The 20,995-nt window shown below is 36.8% G+C and overlaps 1 protein-coding gene across 2 annotated transcripts; it reads right to left on the reverse strand.

The window, feature by feature from the left end:
- Positions 1 to 15,478: 15,478 nt before the first annotated feature.
- LOC133783767 (sterol 3-beta-glucosyltransferase UGT80A2-like) lies at positions 15,479 to 18,421 on the reverse strand. Of its 2 annotated transcripts, none has more exons than XM_062223397.1 (6): positions 18,237 to 18,421; positions 17,845 to 17,956; positions 17,319 to 17,489; positions 16,416 to 16,479; positions 16,199 to 16,256; positions 15,479 to 15,985 (listed from the first exon to the last, which is right to left on the reverse strand). In XM_062223397.1, the coding sequence occupies exons 1-6, from the start codon at positions 18,309 to 18,311 to the stop codon at positions 15,614 to 15,616; spliced, it is 852 nt and encodes a 283-aa protein (XP_062079381.1). In that variant the 5' UTR covers positions 18,312 to 18,421; the 3' UTR covers positions 15,479 to 15,613. The 2 variants fall into 2 exon arrangements, with proteins under 2 accessions (XP_062079381.1, XP_062079382.1); XM_062223398.1 differs by having other exon boundaries at positions 15,843 to 16,087.
- Between the last annotated feature and the right edge of the window lie 2,574 nt (positions 18,422 to 20,995).

Here is a 20,995-nt window from a genome sequence, read left to right on the forward strand (position 1 = left end):
ATTATTTCTTGGGTTGTCTCTAACCTTGTTCATCTTCTTCTTCATCTTGATCATTCAAAATATACAACCCCCTAGGGCGGACGCGCCGAGGTTATTCAAGGACCAGTGATCTTCTGTTTACCTCATAGGGTGACATGGACAACTAGCGATCCATGCTCATCATGTATGTTGTATGTTTGTGATATGATGATATGTCACTATTATGTTATGATATGATGATATGTTACGATTATGTTATGATATGATGATATGTTACGATTATGTTATGATATGATGATATGTTACGATTATGATATGATATACCATGATGTTTTAGATGAACGTTAGTGTTTGTATTTGTTGTATTCTTACTTGCTTATTTGTTTGTACTTCCTTACTGGGCTTTTAGCTCACCCCCCTTACTTTCCTTCCAGGTAGCAAATAGGATTTCTTTATGGCACGCGTGGTGACGTGAGGAGTTCTTTCATCATGGGGTGTATGGCGTGGGGTAATCCTATGGACAGAAAAACGATCAACGTAGAACGCCATTTAAATTATGTTTTGTGTTTAAGAGACTTTCCTAAATTATCAGTGGGACTTAGTTATTGAATTTTTGGTTTCTTTGAACTTTCATAAAAATCTATGTTTTATTTTAAAACTTGTGGCGCCAACTTGCATGGTTTTAAACAAGTCCCCCTAAGACTTTGATAATGAATTTTATTCTTTTATGAACTATGTCATGCGAATGTTTTATAAGTATTAGTCTAGGGCGTTCTTTACAGGTGGTGCAGGAGGTCCACGAGAGTCAGAGGATCCACTTCAATCCTCTGGGTTCGAATTCATCATCGGCCATTTCCCAGGGTGCCGCGGATAGCTAACTTCTTCTTTAGGAATATTAGGATCATTCGTGACCATAGCTGATTAGGGAGGCTTCTTAGACTGACTAGACTCAAATTCGTATTGCTTAATGCTCTCAATGAATGCACCAAATTGTTGACGTCGTTTTTCGTCAACTTAAATTGCAGAGCAATTAAACAGCATGAACTACGGTGCGAATGAATAATATAGTGGAACAATAAGGTTTTTACGTGGTTCAACAGTTAAATCTACCTAGTCCACGAGTCTATGTTATTAAGACTTGAAGTTTTATGGAAATCCTTCAGAGATGAATTAACCAGAGTTTTCTCTCAAGATATCAGATGATACGCCCTTTGCAAGTGATCATTACCTCTCTATTTATAGAGAGGTTACAAAGTTCATTCCCACATATTTCGGGAATATCACAACTACAAATATAGGATTTCTCTGCGATTCTTTTTCAATCTAAAATAAAAAGCGCAGAGAAAAGGATTGAAGGACACTTAGGAACTTTGTTACTGCGGTTTTTTTAAAAAACGCAATGTAAAGTAGGAAAAGTGGGAAGTGAAAACTTTTTCTCTGCGGTTTTCTTAAAAAAAATGCAGAGAAAAGTAGTGTAATTTTTCAAAACTTTTACCAAGCATAACTTTGTGCTCGGTTGTCCGTTTTGATTGTTTTTTTTTTAAATTTGATATTTTTCGAGATCTATCCAAAGAAAATAGCTTTTCTTTGGATAGATCTCGAAAAAATATCAAAGTTAAAAAAAAAACAATCAAAACGGACAACCGAGCACAAAGTTATGCTTGGTAAAAGTTTTGAAAAATTACACTACTTTTCTCTACGGTTTTTTCAATAAAACCGCGGAGAAAAGTATTTATTTCTCTGCGGTTTTCTTAAGAAAACCGCGGAGAAAAGGTTCCAGACCTATATATAAACTCATTCTTCCCCACAAGGTTCGTAAACCTACTTCATTTCGCGAAAAACTTCTACAACAGCGGCGGTGTGTCTTTCAACCTTAATCTTACTATTTTTTTTTTCATCTTTTTTAGCTAAATCTTAGTTAAAAACTGAAGTTGATGCTTAATATTTGTCTATTTTCAGGTTTTTGGTAGTAAAAATGGTTAGGATTTGGTCGAAAAATTGTCTATTTTTACTGTATTTTTGGGCATACATTGTGTTCTTGAGCTTCAAAATAGGTAATGATCTATATATCTTTGTTTGTATAGTTTTTGTTTTTTTTTCATCATTATTTTTAGAGTTTATTTTGTGTGAAATAGACAAATAGAAATCAAAATTTTGAGAGATTTTTCATAAATCATTAATTTGGTTGTTGAATTATTTTTCTTCAGATTTTTCGGTGACAAAACCTGAAAATTTTGTGTTTTTTTTCAGGCTTTCAGGTTTCTTTTTTATGAAGCTAGATAGATCTTGAAAAAATACCAAAGTTAAAAAAAAAACACCAAAAACGGAGAACTGAGCACAAAGTTATGCTTCGTCAAAGTTTTGAAAAATTACACTACTTTTCTCTGCGGTTTTTTCAATAAAACCGCGGAGAAAAGTCTTTCTTTCTCAGTGGTTGTTTTAAAAAAACCGCGGAGAAAAGTACATCTTTCTCTGCGGTTGGCTTACTACAACCGCAGAGAAAAGTGACACTTTTTTCCGCGGTTGGCATACCACTTTTCTCTGCGGTCGAATACACTGCGCTTTTCAATACTCTCGAAAACCGCAGTGTATTGAGTAAAAAAACCGCAGAGAAAAGCCTTTTTTGTAGTAGTGTATACTCTTATTATAAATTCAACTAATTACATTAAATGTTGTAACTCATATATACAATGAAGCGTCCTCTGAAGACCCGGAAACAGATAACAAACTTGTTAATATCCCTTTAATGTTGGGATGTTACAGTAATAAATGTATTTATACATACAGAACGCGTTATATCAGATGACTCATCGAATCTCCGAGGTCAGCAACCAGCATCGTGTCAGTCAAGGCTTACGGACTTGTTACGAACTGACCATCTTGTTCCGAGACCTACTCAGAGCAGATAAATACCATCGAGGCTGTCACATTTCGAACTTGTACTTTTTAAGCTTGGACTACTTGATTCGAAGGCACTCGATAATAGATGTATCCCGATGTTATGCCCTTTTGAGCCTACACTACACAAAATACCCATTTCTATAACACATGAATATAATAGAAATGAAAAAGTATTATGGTAAATGTTATATATGTAGCAAATGAAAAAGGTGGTAATATTTTGGGAGCCCGCAACTTATACTTTTTTTTTCAGAAAAAATCACACCAATTTTGGACTCACCATTTTCTTCTTCGGCTAAGCAAAGTCCGAACTCTATCTTCAGTTTCATCATCCCTGCTACATATATGAGCTCACATCTCCTCCATCCCTCAAATCTCAGCCTCCATCCCTCATATCTCCTCCATCTCTCTCTCGTCTTTCTCTATCTCTCTGTCAGTAAGGTTTCATTCGTTGGGTTGTTTCACTCCTCTTCAGTCTTGGCAAGCCAGATAAGGATATACATTTTTAGGTGTTATTGATCTGGGTCATTGGTTTTTTATGCTAATCGAGCTTAATTTGGGAATAAATCTAATGGGGTTGTTTGATTTTCTGTTTCCCCCTCATGTCTTTCTCTCTACCTCCGGCCTCCCCCGACCTCTGCTCTCACACTCTCTCTCCATATTTCTCGGCAACGGACAGTCCAGCAAGTCGAGCAGCGGAGGAAGCAGAGCACCCACCGACGGCGACTTCTCCAACAGGCTCTCGACTTGCTTTCTCTGACTAGCAGCGGCGCAGGAAGGGACTCCTCCAACAGGTTCTGTCAGCTCTCTTTTTTCTTTGTGTCTTGGACTGAATTAACTGGTCATAGCGAATTGAGATGGATGTGAATATCTTGTTTTGAAGCATGGTTTGATTTTTTCTATGTAATTTTCTTCAATCCAATTTTCCTTAAATATAATACAAATTTGTCTCTTAGAGTGTCCCTCAATTATCTACAAATCGGTTTCCTTCTCCGTCCACCCCTCCTCTCTGTATATATACTATAAGCACATAGGCTAAATATTAGATAAATGTAATGAAGAAGCAGAGCAAAGGAGAATCGAGTATATTATCTGAAATGAGATTGACACTTGGCCTTAATGTCTCTAGTTGTTTCAGATAATTACCTTGCTCCAAATACTTTATTAACTTTTTCACTTGATTGATTTTATTTTTGGTGTCTTTTTTTTTCTTTCATAATTTTAGTTCTTTCCGCAATTCCCTTTATGTAATTGGAAAAATAACAAAAAAGTATTGGGTTGTGACAATTGGGGCTAAAGATTAACTTGTGTGGCTTAAATAGAGAGGTGACTTTAACTTGCTATGGTGTGTTCTACCTTGCTCTATATCTTAATTAAATGGTTTGAGTTTGTTGCCATCCATAGCTTTGTAAGGGATATATATATTTCTTCCCTCTCTTTAATATTATCAATTTTCATTAAATATTATTTGCTTTATGTTATGCTTTCCGACTTGACAGAGCCAAAAGGATTGCTTCTATTAATTAATGGCAAAACAGAAGATGAAGTCGGCAGAAGTTTAGAGAGAGTTTTACTTACAATGGGGATTACAACTTCAGAACCTAAGGTATTTTATATAGCTCATAGTTGTGAGAAATCAACTTTGGATTATCTTTGCCATTATTAACATTCTAGGCTGTATCAAAATGTTGAAAAAAGTTAATTGTTATACTTATATCAGACAGTTTAAGTTTCTTTCAAGCTCACTCTGTTGTGTGTTAAATAGTATAATTTCATTTTTCTAGTCAAAGGTTGTAAAAAACTATATCAGGATTGAAGGCAATTTTCTCAATTGAATCGAAAGGTAGGTTTTGAATTAGATTGAGGTGTAAGTTGAATAAAATTTAAAATATCATAAAATTATGAAAAAAAAATAAGAATTTAATACGCATAGACTCATAAGAATTGAAACATAGCCTTAGTTCGTAAAATGGCACATAATAAGAAAGCAATTAAAAATGGACGGTTTAAATACTTTTTATTTTCCATGTCTCAGATTGAAATGGTTTTAAAATGTAGGCTTCTTCAAAAGTTTTTCCAAACCATGGATCTAGTTGTTTTTAATTGCTGTGATGGGCATGGGAGTATTTGATAAGGTTATGTACACTATATGTGTACATGTTTGTTGTAGATATTGGGATGTTTTTGTGAAGAAGCTATTGAATTTTTCTCTCTACTTTTTGTTTTTTGATTGTATCTTGATGAGCTTGTTTGTCTTCTTATTATTTTGTTTTCACTTTTCAACAGGATGTGGCATTTGTTGTTGATGGTTGGGCTCTTGAAATTGCACTTAAGCATTATCAAACAGCTTTTACTGAATTAGCAATATTGTCAAGGACTGCTATATGTTGTCGGGTAACACCATCACAGAAAGCACAGGTAATCCTTATCAGTACCTGCTATATTGTAGAGTCCAAGAACTTTACTTAGCTAATTGTTTAGTAGTATTATAGTATGTTTAGTGTTATCAGTGTTACTTTGGATTTTTGGTTCAGACCGGGAGTTATTTGGACACTCATAGTAGTACTTATAGATTTTCTAAGTTTAACCTATAGTTTAAGAATATTAAGTATAACCTAAGGTTTGATTAATGTGTCTGATATTAAGGAATATATTATTATATTATAAGGTTTAGACATCAACCAATAGGATTTTAAGCACATGTTTTGAATGGTAATTAAGGATTTAGTATTTTTGAGGATTAAATTAAATAAGGGTAAAAGTTTGAATGTATAGGGTCAGTCAGCAGCTTTGAGCACGTTGAGGGCTTAGTCAAGGCTGTTTACTCCATTCAAACTCAGCTAAAAATGTGTAAATTCGTGTTTAAATATTCAGCGTATGCCGATATATCGCAGCTATAGGGGGCGATATGTCGCAGCACGTAGATACGGAAAACACGAATCGATGCACGGTCGCCTCGGGAACAAAGGTCCAGGCGATATATCGCCTATAGGGGGCGATATATCGCCTCCACCAGCATGAATTCAAATACATTTGAATTCTTTTCCCTTCAGCCATTCAAACTCCTTCAACAGTCCAGCATCTTCTGAACGAGTCTTCAGCCTCTGCTGAACGATTATTCAAATGATTTTCACCTAAAAAGCCATTATTTTTATTCAAGTAAAATCAAGATATTTTCATTCCCAAACTCTATAAATAGGACCTAGTACCCAGCCATTATTCACCATTTGCTCTAAGTTCAGAGGCTGCTAGTGTTAAGTGAGTGTGAGAGTGTAAACACTTGGTTTGGGGAAAAACTATAAGCTTAAACATCATAAGCTTATCAAACACTTGGGAAGTGAGTTCTATAGTATTTCGGTGGAGGTTAGATTGATCTTGCAATCTTTGAGGTAAACCCAAAACTCTAGTCCTTTCTGTATTCTATGTTATTTCTTTTCTCAAAACCTTCTACTCAGTCCCCTAACCTTATTCTTATTTTTGGTTAGGGAATCCAAGTTCTTAAGCACTTAAGTGGTGGTAAGCGTATTTTCGTTTAATGGTTTAGTCTTCCTATTCTCTTTCATTTCATCTCCTTTTATGTTTTTTTATGGTTTTACATGTATTTTCCGCATTATTATGTAATGTCTTTTATTTTAAATCTTATTTTGTTTTAAAGACAATGGGATCCCAAAATCCTTCTTAGTATTCGTTTTTTTTGTAAATAACTCTTATTTTCAAGTTACTCAATAAATTATGGTATTTTCGTAAAATGTAAGTTTTTATGTATAGTTTCGATAATGGTCCAATTAGTCTAGATTAGTGGGTCATTACAGTTGGTATCAGAGCCAACGGTTCCTTCGCATGAAGTTCTCCTCGATACACATGCTCAAAGCTCCGAATCGGACCGCCAAGTAAGTGTTTAAGTTACAAGTTACAAGTTACTTTGTCTATGTGTATAGCTAACAACTTTAGTGTTTATGTTTCAGTTAAAAATGAATGGAGCTTTAACCTACCAAGATATCCGAGCCATTAAGGCCTTAAAAAGAATAAGGGAGCCAAGAAACACCATAGGAGCCTTAGAAAGGATTACACGAAGGTTGCTTTTGTTTCACCAAGCAATAGGTGGCCTTCAAGAGGCTAAACAAATAATGCTAAGATCAACGGAACAATATGTATTAGTGATTAGGTTGTTTAAAGATTTCCATCCTGTAATAGCAGCCTTAGAAGAAATATGGGAAGAAATGAATGATGAGGATGAATCACCATTAGCAATGAGATACTACTTCCTCTTAGTTAGGTTCACCGCAAAATTTGAATTTCAATTCACCAAGGAGCAAAAGAATAGGATTCTCACAAACCTTCCTAGAGGGCATTTTGATGCTCATGATAATGATGACTATGAGGCTATAGATGATGATATGTTAGATGACGGATCAGATGTAGAAGATCCCGATTTTTAGATTAGTAGTTTTTATTTGTTTTATTTACTTTTATGTTATGATTGTAATAAGTGAAATTGTTTTCCAAATGAATAAACATGCTATTTGAATATCATGTGTGAGTTTGAATTTTTTTTCACAATCATAATAAATACTAAATAAAATGAATAATGACTGAGTTCGGTGAGGGTGGATACGAATCAATGAACCTGGTTTCCTTGTTGAGAGTTAGGGGGCCTTAGTAGTGGGAACGATTTTACTGATCCCAGCCCTCCCTCAATATGGTTAACTTTGGAACAAAGATAAGTTTCGAGCCTGAGAATTAAGTCATATAGGATGATTAGAAACACACTTAGAAAATAAATATGACTTGTTTTTCTAAGTATAGAAACCCACTCTAATAATAAATAAAGACCTATATAATTTTTCATAAAAAGTCATAATAAATAGGTCCGAGATATGTTTGTTTTAGAATAAGTTTTTGCCTTAGAGCCTATTAGGAAAAAGTTCTAACATGTTTCTTTTAACTGTTAGAACTCTGCTACGATGTCTCTCCGAAGATCTGCTCGCACCAACGGGAACGCTTCCAACGATGTTCCAGCGACCAATGCGGTCCCTACCGTTCGCCGAAGGAGAGTGCGTGTTACTGCTCGCCGCAATGCGCCGGCACAGCCAGCTGACAACACTGCAGAGATTGCCAGACTGCGACAGCAAGTTGAGGAACTTCTGCAGCAACAACGCCAACAGGCTCAATCTCAGCCTCAGCCTCCGCCACAGCCACAGCCGCAGCCGCAGCCACAGCCGCAGCCGCAGCCACAGCCATTGGCCCCAGCACCCCAACAAGTTGGTCCGTATGGGGGATGGCCTATGACGAACTACGCTCCTTATCCTGTACAGCATATGGAGCCAGTGTACGAGAGGTTCCGCAAGCAGCACGCTCCGAACTTCGAAGGGACTACGGACCCCTTTGAAGCAGAAGAATGGCTAAGGAATGTGGAGCCGATCCTAGCCCACATGAACCTCAATAATGCTGACCGCATATCCTGCGTCTCATCTTTACTCAAGAAAGATGCCAGGATATGGTGGGATTTGGTCCAGCAATCCCACGATGCTGCCACTATGACGTTGACCCGATTTGTGGAGCTCTTCCACAAGAAGTACTACAATTCAGCAGTGCTTGCTACGAGAGTTGAGGAGTTCACCAATCTGAAGCAAGGGAACTTAACAGTGGCGGAATATGCTCGTCAGTTTGATCGCTTAGCCAAGTTCGCGGCAGAGTTAGTTCCGACCGATTATCTGAGGGTGAACAAATTCGTGAGAGGACTCCGACCAAAGATTGAGATGGGGGTGAAGCTAGCAAACCCGGGAAACACTTCATATGCCGACGTTCTTGAGACGGCAATTGAAGTAGAAAGGTTGCAAGCCAACGTGAGAAAAGAAGAAGCCAGCAAGCCGGAACCTAGGCAGCAGAGCCAACCTCAGGCCAGTCGGAACAACAATCAGTCCAGCAACAGTCAGTCCAACAACAACGGTAACGAACAGAAGAGAAGGCATCCTGACAACAAGCAAGCCGACAACAATAAAAGGGCACGACCAAGTAATGGGGGAAATAGGTCGGGCTACGTGGAATACCCGCCATGTGCCAAATGTCAGAAGAAGCACCCCGGAGAATGTCGTGCCAACACCAAGGAGTGTTTCAACTGTGGTCAAGAAGGGCATCGTAAAAGAGACTGTCCTCAGCAAAAGCCGGAAGGAAAGAAGGACGAAAAGATGGTTCCTGCTCGGGTTTTTGCTTTAACCCAAGGAGAGGCGGATGCTAGCAACAAGGTGGTCACAGGTCAGGTTTCCATCCTCAATAAATTATGTCATGTATTATTTGATTCGGGAGCCACCCATTCGTATATTTCGTTAGGAATGATAGATAAAATAGACAAACCTAGTGAAAGATTTAGAACTAGGTTTGCAACCGAGTTGCCTTCGGGCAAAGTAGTTCTATCATCACGAATTGTACGAGGCGTACCAATCAAGATTGAGGACAAGGAACTAGAAGGAGACCTGATAGAGCTGGTGATCAAAGACTTCGACGTCATACTAGGCATGGATTGGCTAGCACAGCATGGCGCAACGATCGACTGCAGACGCAAGAAGGTGACATTCGATACTCCTGACGGCCAGAAACTGTGCTTCATGGGACAAGCTTCAGGACTACGCACACCGTTAGTATCATCTCTCAAAGCTCAGAGAATGATGGAGAAAGGATGTCAAGCATTCTTAGCCAACATCACGAATGTGGAGAAGGAGACATCACTCAAAGTTGGAGATGTTCGAGTCATACAAGAATTTCCAGAAGTTTTCCCCGATGACTTGCCAGGATTGCCGCCAACTAGAGAAATAGACTTCACGATAGAATTAGTACCGGGCACCGAGCCTATCTCTAAGGCACCATACCGGATGGCACCTACGGAACTCAAGGAGTTAAAGACGCAGCTACAAGAACTCCTAGACTTGGGTTTCATTAGGCCAAGCCATTCACCATGGGGAGCTCCGGTACTATTCGTGAAAAAGAAGGACGGAAGTATGCGCATGTGCATAGACTACCGTGAGCTGAATAAAGTAACGATTAAGAACAAATACCCGCTACCTCGGATTGATGATTTGTTTGATCAACTCTGAGGCGCGACTGTATTCTCTAAGATCGATTTACGGTCCGGGTATCATCAGCTCAAGGTAAAGGGGGAAGATATTCCTAAGACAGCCTTTAGGACTCGTTATGGACATTACGAGTTCTTGGTTATGTCTTTTGGTCTTACTAACGCGCCAGCCGCGTTTATGGACTTAATGAATAGGGTCTTCAAGGACTACTTGGATAAATTCGTCGTTGTGTTCATCGACGACATTTTAATTTACTCCAAGGATGAAGTGGAGCACGAGGAACACTTGAGGATAATTTTGACGCGATTGAAGGAGCACCAACTCTACGCGAAGTTCAAGAAATGCGAGTTTTGGCTCTCACAAGTGGCGTTCCTCGGGCACATCATATCGAAAGACGGAGTTGCAGTAGATCCATCGAAGGTAGAGGCCGTGAAAGATTGGCCTAGACCAAAGAACGCGTCGGAAGTAAGAAGCTTCTTAGGGCTAGCAGGTTACTATAGAAAGTTTGTAGAGGGCTTTTCTAAAATAGCCACTCCACTCACCAACCTGACCCGGAAGCAACAAAAGTTTAACTGGAATGATAAGTGTGAGGAAAGCTTCCAGTTGCTTAAGGATAAGCTTTGCTCAACACCAGTACTTAGTGTCCCAACACCCAACGACAAGTTCGTTGTCTACTGTGATGCATCAAAGTTAGGATTGGGATGCGTACTGATGCAAAATGACAAGGTGATAGCCTACGCGTCACGTCAGTTAAAGGAGTATGAACAACGCTATCCAACTCACGATATGGAGTTGGCAGCGGTGGTCTTTGCGTTAAAAATCTGGCGCCATTATCTTTACGGAGAACGGTGCGAGATTTATACGGACCACAAAAGTTTAAAATACTTCTTTACTCAGAAGGAGCTTAACATGAGGCAGCGCCGGTGGTTGGAATTAGTAAAGGATTACGACTGCGAAATCCTATACCACCCGGGGAAGGCAAACGTAGTTGCCGATGCACTTAGCCGAAAAAGTTATGGGAACTTAGCAGCCTTATCCGGAATAGAAAAGCCACTACAGCAGGAGCTTATCAGTGCCGGAATAGAAGTGGTTGTAGGCAAGTTGGCTAACTTGTCTATCCAATCGAATATGCTAGAAGACATACGGAATGGTCAGAGACATGATGATTCACTAGCAACGCACATGGATGCAGTCCGAGAAGGCAAGACTACAGATTTCTCAATATCCAGTCAAGGTTTATTGAGATATAAGGATCGAGTATGCGTGCCAGACGATCAGAGTATTAAGAAGACGATCCTAGAAGAAGCGCACAGTACTCCGTACTCAGTTCATCCAGGGTCTACCAAGATGACTCATGACATCAAGGCAGTCTATTGGTGGCCAGGGATGAAGAAGGACATAGCAGAGTATGTATCTAAGTGTCTGGTATGCCAGCAAGTGAAGGCGGAGCATCAGCGACCTGCAGGATTATTGCAACCGCTTAGCATACCGGAGTGGAAGTGGGACGATATAGCCATGGACTTCGTGACGGGTCTGCCAAAGACAAATAAGCAGCATGATTCTGCTTGGATAGTCATAGATAGACTAACCAAGTCGGCTCATTTTCTGCCTGTTAAGACTTCTTATACGGCAGACCAATATGCAGACATCTACATCCAAGAGATTGTACGATTGCATGGAATCCCCAAGACGATAGTATCAGATAGAGGATCAGTGTTTACGTCAAGATTTTGGAGAAGCTTACAGCAAGCCATGGGTACTAAGTTAAGTCTTAGTACAGCTTTCCATCCTCAGACAGATGGGCAGTCAGAGCGTACGATTCAGATTTTAGAGGATATGCTACGCGCATGTGTACTTGACTTCGGAGGATCGTGGAACAAGTACTTGCCGCTGATCGAGTTCTCGTACAACAACAGCTACCAGTCGACGATCGAGATGGCACCTTATGAGTTGCTATATGGAAGAAGGTGTCGATCACCGTTGCACTGGGACGAGGTAGGAGAAAGGCAGCTTCTAGGGCCCGAAGCTGTTAGACAAGCACAAGAAGCAGTAACGCTTATTAGACAGCGTATGCTTGCTGCTCAAAGCCGACAGAAGAGCTATGCGGATACCAAGCGACGCGATGTGGAGTTCCAAGTTGGAGATCAAGTCTTCCTGAAGATATCTCCTATGAAGGGTGTCAAGCGGTTCGGGAAGAAAGGCAAGCTCAGTCCCCGATTCTTAGGTCCTTTTGAGATATTGGACAAAGTGGGACCAGTTGCGTATAGACTAGCCCTACCGCCAGCACTAGCCGATAGTCACAACGTCTTCCACATCTCGATGTTACGCAAGTATGTGTCAGACCCATCTCACGTCCTCAAGTACGACACCATAGCACTCCAGAAGGACTTAAGTTACGAGGAACGACCGATTAGCATCCTAGATAGGGGGATGAAGCAGTTACGGTCCAAGAGCTTTCCTATAGTTAAAGTCCTGTGGAGCAATAGTTCTGAACGCGAGGCAACGTGGGAGTTGGAAGAGGACATGCAGAGCCGGTATCCGGAGTTATTTGGTAAGTAAATTTCGAGGACGAAATTCTTTTTAGTAGGGGAGAATTGTAGAGTCCAAGAACTTTACTTAGCTAATTGTTTAGTAGTATTATAGTATGTTTAGTGTTATCAGTGTTACTTTGGATTTTTGGTTCAGACCGGGAGTTATTTGGACACTCATAGTAGTACTTATAGATTTTCTAAGTTTAACCTATAGTTTAAGAATATTAAGTATAACCTAAGGTTTGATTAATGTGTCTGATATTAAGGAATATATTATTATATTATAAGGTTTAGACATCAACCAATAGGATTTTAAGCACATGTTTTGAATGGTAATTAAGGATTTAGTATTTTTGAGGATTAAATTAAATAAGGGTAAAAGTTTGAATGTATAGGGTCAGTCAGCAGCTTTGAGCACGTTGAGGGCTTAGTCAAGGCTGTTTACTCCATTCAAACTCAGCTAAAAATGTGTAAATTCGTGTTTAAATATTCAGCGTATGCCGATATATCGCAGCTATAGGGGGCGATATGTCGCAGCACGTAGATACGGAAAACACGAATCGATGCACGGTCGCCTCGGGAACAAAGGTCCAGGCGATATATCGCCTATAGGGGGCGATATATCGCCTCCACCAGCATGAATTCAAATACATTTGAATTCTTTTCCCTTCAGCCATTCAAACTCCTTCAACAGTCCAGCATCTTCTGAACGAGTCTTCAGCCTCTGCTGAACGATTATTCAAATGATTTTCACCTAAAAAGCCATTATTTTTATTCAAGTAAAATCAAGATATTTTCATTCCCAAACTCTATAAATAGGACCTAGTACCCAGCCATTATTCACCATTTGCTCTAAGTTCAGAGGCTGCTAGTGTTAAGTGAGTGTGAGAGTGTAAACACTTGGTTTGGGGAAAAACTATAAGCTTAAACATCATAAGCTTATCAAACACTTGGGAAGTGAGTTCTATAGTATTTCGGTGGAGGTTAGATTGATCTTGCAATCTTTGAGGTAAACCCAAAACTCTAGTCCTTTCTGTATTCTATGTTATTTCTTTTCTCAAAACCTTCTACTCAGTCCCCTAACCTTATTCTTATTTTTGGTTAGGGAATCCAAGTTCTTAAGCACTTAAGTGGTGGTAAGCGTATTTTCGTTTAATGGTTTAGTCTTCCTATTCTCTTTCATTTCATCTCCTTTTATGTTTTTTTATGGTTTTACATGTATTTTCCGCATTATTATGTAATGTCTTTTATTTTAAATCTTATTTTGTTTTAAAGACAATGGGATCCCAAAATCCTTCTTAGTATTCGTTTTTTTTGTAAATAACTCTTATTTTCAAGTTACTCAATAAATTATGGTATTTTCGTAAAATGTAAGTTTTTATGTATAGTTTCGATAATGGTCCAATTAGTCTAGATTAGTGGGTCATTACATATATGTTATCACTGGACCTGTGATTAAATACATGGTACATTTTAAAATTTAAATTAATATGACCAGGATTTGGTAGACATTAGCTATGTGTTGACATCCCCTTGGTGAAACTATAATATTTCTCTATATAAAACGTATGAAACTGGTATGTTGTATAGTTAGGTTTCCTATCTTTTGAATGGGGATTGGAGTTCATGGACATGATTTGAAGCTAGAAAAGATATAAGATGTTTTTCTAAAAAACTATGTTTTCTGGAGTTAAAAGTTTGTGCTGGGGAGCACTTGGAGTCCTGAATTTGATTGTTGATGATTTAGCAGATTAACCCTTCTGTTATCTAGTATAGTTAACTGGTATTAATACATCTTAATTGAAATTATCTCTGATACATCTACTAAAACAAAGTTAGTCATATTATTTTTTAGTTGTCCATGTTTTCCAAATTTAAAGGCTCTTACTCTACGTGTGATGTCATAAAATGTTGAATACCTAAGTACATATTGCGTTTAACTCTATTTTGCAGCTTGTGGAGATTTTAAAATCATGTGATTATAGAATATTGGCCATTGGGGATGGAGGGAATGATGTAAGAATGATACAACAAGCTGACATTAGAGTTGGAATCAGTGGGAGAGAGGGGTTGCAGGTAGTAAGAGCAGCTGATTATAGTATTGGGAGTAAGTTGCTGATACCTAAACCCCTCCTCTCACTTTTTGGAAACTTGACAGAACGAACAGGGTAGAGTGATTTGTTTTGGTATTATTGTATTGTTTTGCAGAGTTTATGTTTCTGAAAAGATTAATACTTGTCCATGGATGTTACTCATACAATCGTACAACATTTCTATCCCAGTATTCATTTTACAAGTCTCTGGTGGTTTGTTTCATCCAGATCTTGTGAGTTCACCTAGACAATGCCATTTATTTTCAACTTTTATATCTTTTATAATTGACATGTAAACATTGTTCCTTCTGATCTTGTATATTATTCTTTTTTAAATGTCTGGTGTACTAACTTTGGCATGTTTTCAGCTTCTCTTTTGTTTTAGGTCACTACAAGAAAATGAGATCTTTACCTACAAATTGTAAGTGTAGGTAAAACTAGCCTAATGGTGGGTAATATGGTTTACCTACCAATATTGAATTGGTAGAGATTGGTAGGTAAAAGTTAGTGGGGAAAGAGTCTTTACCTACACTTATTAACACTGGTAGGTAAAAGAATCAGTGGACCCCACTAAGTTATAAATCAATTGATGAGTCATCAGATGACGTGTTTGATGACATGGCATCCTACGTGTATGCTGACATGATTTTTGTAGTTTTACGTGTCTGATGACGTGGCATCATGCGTGGCATCCTACATGGCATCATACGTGGCATCTTACGTGGCATCATATGTGGCATCCTACATGGTATCATTTTATTAGCCCACATAGCATTATTTTATTGGTTTGTTACACAATTTATATTTTGTTCAAATTTAATGGTTATGTGTAGGTAAAAGATAATAACAGTTATTTGTAAATGTTCTATATTAGAAATAAACTAGAAAAAAACCATTCAATAATAAAATGTTTAATGCTAAAATTCTTTATAATGTTCAATACTAAAATAAGTCATAAAGTTATCATTTTAAGGTTACCCCTACCAAAATAAAAAAAAACTTCATAAAGTTCATTGCTTAGTAGATTAATGTAAATAAACTAAGAATCTTCTTGTGACTCCCGAACTGAAATAGATGGCGACTCTCTTAAATTTGCATCTGAAGCTTGGTCTGTTAGAGGTGGTGGAGGCGGTGCCATCAAATTGTTATGACGAAGTATATCCACAACTACACTAAGTTGTTCGTTAGTAGCATTAAGGCGGGAAGTTGTATCATTACGTCGTTCAAGTAACTCTTCATAAGTTGGTTGATTACCCACAATATTTTCACGATGTGAAGTAGAAGTTGTGACACTAGGAGACCGCCCCCACCCTCGCAAGTATACCGAATCACGTCCAAGTACACGCTCCATAATCTCTTTATCAGACAGTTCTTCTGGAGGATGTTGACCCCTTAACTCCATCATTTTATCCTAATATGTGACAGGACGAAGTTTCAGCTTCTTTTTGCGAACATCATTAATCATGTCCCGTATTCCCAGCCAAATCAAAGAGTCCACAAGTTGATAGGACAGCTAGATATTGTGAGCATAAAAAACATTAGAAGATACAACAGATCTTGGAAGAAAAAATGCAATAGAATGGCAGCTATCATAAATGTCTAATTATAATAATCAAAGACTCACTCTATATCCAGCTTGTTGCTTGACACGGGACAAAGGATGTGGGAATTCACTAGTTGACCTGATGGGAATAGATAACAAAAATAGTACAGATTATAATCTATTAACTATATAAAGAGTGACCAGATTGGACCCAAAAATGGACTCTTAAAAAATCTTTATCCACAACAGTAAAAACAATACAAACTTTATAGGATCCCATTACTGAAATAAGACTTACGTCCAGGGCATTGTGAAAAATATATGAATCGGTACTTTTAGTGCTTCTGCCACATGTGTATGCCCTAAAGAAGCATTTATTAAACATAAGTATCTTGAGAAACATAAACAAAGAAATCTAAAATGGCTCCTTATCGGAACAACATAAATTACTAATATATAGAAAACTAATGACAGAATAAACTTGTAAATCAGCAAACAACACAACGTAGAGGTTTAATTTAACCAGTTCACAAGTATCTAAATATGGTTTCTTTTGTTCTGATCAATTATGAAGTATCTCATTTTACTCGAAGAAGGCATTATTGTGATTTTCACCAAAATATTCAATTATAACCTCCTCCCATCTAGCAAATTTATAAATCTTAACAAAATTGGCAATAAAGATGGACACCTAACAGAACAATACGTATTCTATTTTGTGCTTTTTTTAAAAGAGGTCATGAATTGGATAGAGACTTACAAAACCATTTCATAACAGTTCCATTTCAATCATATCATAACATTGTTTAAACAGTTGAAACAATACAAACTTTATTTTTTCATAAACTAAGTTTGTATTGTTCTGACTGTTGTGGATCTGTTATTTTGTCATGATAGCATACTAAGCAATAGAAAGTTCCTCAATAGCTTTACTAAGTACAAGTCCTATCCAGACAGCTTGATTTTTTTGGTTTATAATGCCCATCCTATTTCTTATTCACAAAATTCATTTCTAATATAGACATGCTTCCAATTTCCCCTCTCTTCCCCCAAAAAAATCTGCTTAACTTCAAGATCACAATTGAAATATAAATCCTTATGGAAAAAGATGTTTTTAAAAAAACAATTCCTCGATAGAAATGTTTTTATATAAATACATTTACATCTGAAGAAAAAAAACCCATAAATAAGAAGAGCTTACCATAGGCTGGGGGGTTTGCAATGATTGCATCTGCTTTAAATGGAATACCAGAATCCATATCAGGTTCTTTACAAGATGGAATTAGAGAGTATATAATTTCCTTCATTTGATTTCTTTGTACAGGTATCTCAGATGGTCCTAATGACAAGAAACCTTTATTTTTAACCATATCTGCAGAAAGATACATTTTTTAAATCAAACTGAGTTGAATAATGAACATAGATTACTGCCTAATTATTTCGCAAAAGGTCCGACTATATTCATAACAGGGAAGGCTTAGTTATATATTATTACAATCCATAATACTGCACTTGTTGTGTGGGACACTCAGCACACAGTGAGACATTAATAATGCACGTATATCGATTGTCCAATAAACAAGCTTCTTTAACTTTCAGGGGAACGTCACTTAGCTCTGGAGGTTTTTTATTATTATTATTTAATTTTGTTTCTTCTTTTTCATTTTTCTTTTTCACTTCAATAGCAAGACCAAGTAAGTAAACAAATATTGCGTACTGGTACATACAACCAGCAAGAACTTTTGGGTCACCGCCTAAAGGGTAAAACTCCAATCCAGCTGTCAAGACAAACTCTTTGAAATTTGAGTGAGTTGCTAATCTAACACGATGGCCATAGTCCTGCATACAAACAATTAATATAGATCTCCCTCATTAATATCATTAGTGAAAACATAAAGATTAGTTCTTCATTCACATCTTATGATAATAAGAGGTAAATGGAAATTCAAAAGAAAAAGTCATATATCCCAACTATTTAAGATCCTTAATTTCATGCTACATATATGCCTTCAGAGGATAATATTGCTGCACCGTATCACATCAGTAAAATAAAATATATATATTAGATTCTGACTAAGATAAAGCAAAGAGACTCTGACTAAAAAAAAATTCTTGTCACCTGTAAACGCTTGCCAATTGCAATAAATGGCTTAACATCTCCATGTGTGCCAACAATAAGCATTACAATCTGCATTGGTGGTATATATTGAAAGTCAGTTGCCTCAGGAAGCTCACAATCAATAGATTCAGTGTGAGTATGTTCGGGTCCAGAAGTAAGTGATAGGGGATCAACGTCTCCTGGAACTTCAATAACAAGTATAATGTTTGCAATTTCAATAACTAGTTGGCCGATCAATTACCATAGCTCCTAAAAAAACAAGAGGACGCAAACTTTTGTAGGGAATCATAATATGGCTTTGAAAAATAAAATAACAGTAATGCATAGAGGCAGAGGTACATGATTAGAATGGGCAGAATGGATCATACATCATCTTGATAATTTATACACACCCCATAAAAAAATCTGATTAAAAAAAAGCTATAATAATAACTCAATTTACTCATATATCTCACTGAAGCATTCCATCAAACAGTTATTATGCAGAGGTTAAGCACACCATATCACATAAAAAAGCTTATGAAACTGAAATATGATTATAAGAAAACAGAGCTTAAGCAAGGTAATGTAACAAGACAGAGCACAAAAATTATTGATTCAAATCAAATTAGATTACTGCTCAAATAAAAAAATAAATACTCAAACAACAATATCAATAGCCGACTCATTTTTATTCTGAAACACACCATATCACATATTATTATTATCATATTGGCAATGATAAAACTAATGAAACGAAATCAATGATTCAGTGATAAACAAAACAGAAAGAGAAATTGAAGGAAAGATGATAAGTAGAGTGAGAACTTGTGGATTATTTTTTAAAAGAACTTGTGGAGTTCTGCACGTTATTACACAGAGAGTCTCTTGATCATGATCATTTCAAAAAAATATACGTATAATAAATAAATAAATATGGTTAGTGAAAAATGATAACTTGTTCTTGGACGATGATTCTTTCATCGGAGGTTATGGAGTCGTGATCATCTCCGTAAGTGGTGACGGTGACGGTGGAAGTCGGAGGAGGAGTAGAAGAAGAAGAAGGAAATAAATAATCTAAGCACTCGGCAATGTCACCCGAAGTTTTGGGGTCTGGTTCGCGTAGAGCCCCGTCGCAGTCTCCATCGAGCCTCCCACGCCAGCCACTTGCAAGAGAAAAGGGTGAGACAGAGAGAGGGAGAGAGAAGGTGCTGAGAGGTTAGATGTGAGGGAGATTGAGAGGTGCGGCTGAGAGGAAGAATGAGACAAAAATGAACCCTAATCCCTAAAGGTCTGTTTTTTTTAATTAAAATTTTCTTATTTAATTAATAAATAAATATATTTTATTTATATTTTTTCCAACTATGTACACACGTGGCATGCCACATGTTATACAATGTGTACATATCATATTATTTACTCCACATAAGCTTCCAAATAAACATTTATAATAATAAAATAATATAATGAAAATAAAAAATGGGGGGAAAATTGAGCGGGAATGGTTAAAAAATTTCCCTCCATAATATACGTAGGTAAAAATCAATACCTACTGATATTATTGGTAGGTAAAGCTATGTTCCGAAATATAATATAATGGACTAGCATTTATGTACTAATATTATCTACCAATAAATATTGGTAGGCAAAACATTACTTTCCGTACCAATATATATTGGTAGGTAAAGATCAAATTTCTTGTAGTGGGTGTCTCAGGGACTAGTCTTTTTAATTCTGTTAGCTTGATGGCTTATAATGTTTTCTACACTAGTGTTCCTGTTCTAGTCAGTGTCACGAATTAATTTGTGAAGTAACTATCACATTTTGTGTTAAGCCACCACTAAATTAATGAATCCCATAACACTTATTCAATTAGCATAATGACATAATATGATGGAAATGGTAACTGAAGCCGACCAATCAAAAAAAGCTTGGATCTTTACAAAATTTCATACTAACATTAGCTTCTTTAATTTTTCCCCTGCTGTATGTGTTTTACATTAGATTGTGTTGTTTCATTGGTTCACATTCTCTCTGTTCTTGTTGTTTCTCCTAATCTTGCTTGCTGTTTTGAACTTGTGTATATTCTTAGTTTGTTAATTCTCACTATCTTTATAAGAAATTTAACCAAAAGATCTTAGTTAAACTATATATTTTTTTTATTTAGATTTGATTTATACATGTTCTATTATCTGATTTTATTAAGCTTTTGTTATAAGTGTGAACTGAAGCTCTACTCTCTTAAAGTTAAACTATGATTATTTGCATATCAGTTTTTGCAATTGTATTTCATTTGCATATTTTAGGTTCTTGATCACAGAAGTGAAAAGAAATGAAATTAGATTTAAATTTTGCATGTTTCGTAAATTTTTTCTTCTATTTTATTACTTATTTTTTTGCCTGAAATACTATGTTTTGCACACTACCTGTATGTCTTTTTTTGTAATAATGAAATGGAGATCATTGACACTTGTCTAATTGAGGATACAACCAAATTGGATTGTGAGAATTTGGCCATTTGATATTTGAAAATTCGCTTCCATATGCAGGCAATTTATGAAATTATTGAAACCTCTCGTTCTCATTTGATAATGCCCAATTGCTTATCTCCAATTACTCAACATGGTATGTACTCAACTCAGTTTTTTTTGAGTTTTTTATTTTGTTTCTTAGCCATTGAGTTGATATAATATATGGCTTCAGTGTATTCTAGTTTCTTGCTTGACCTTTTATTTCCGTCTTTCATTATTGTCTCTAATGTTTTTTGCAGCCACATGTTG

This window comes from Humulus lupulus, chromosome 6, assembly GCF_963169125.1.
Source record: "Humulus lupulus chromosome 6, drHumLupu1.1, whole genome shotgun sequence".
NCBI lineage: Eukaryota > Viridiplantae > Streptophyta > Magnoliopsida > Rosales > Cannabaceae > Humulus > Humulus lupulus.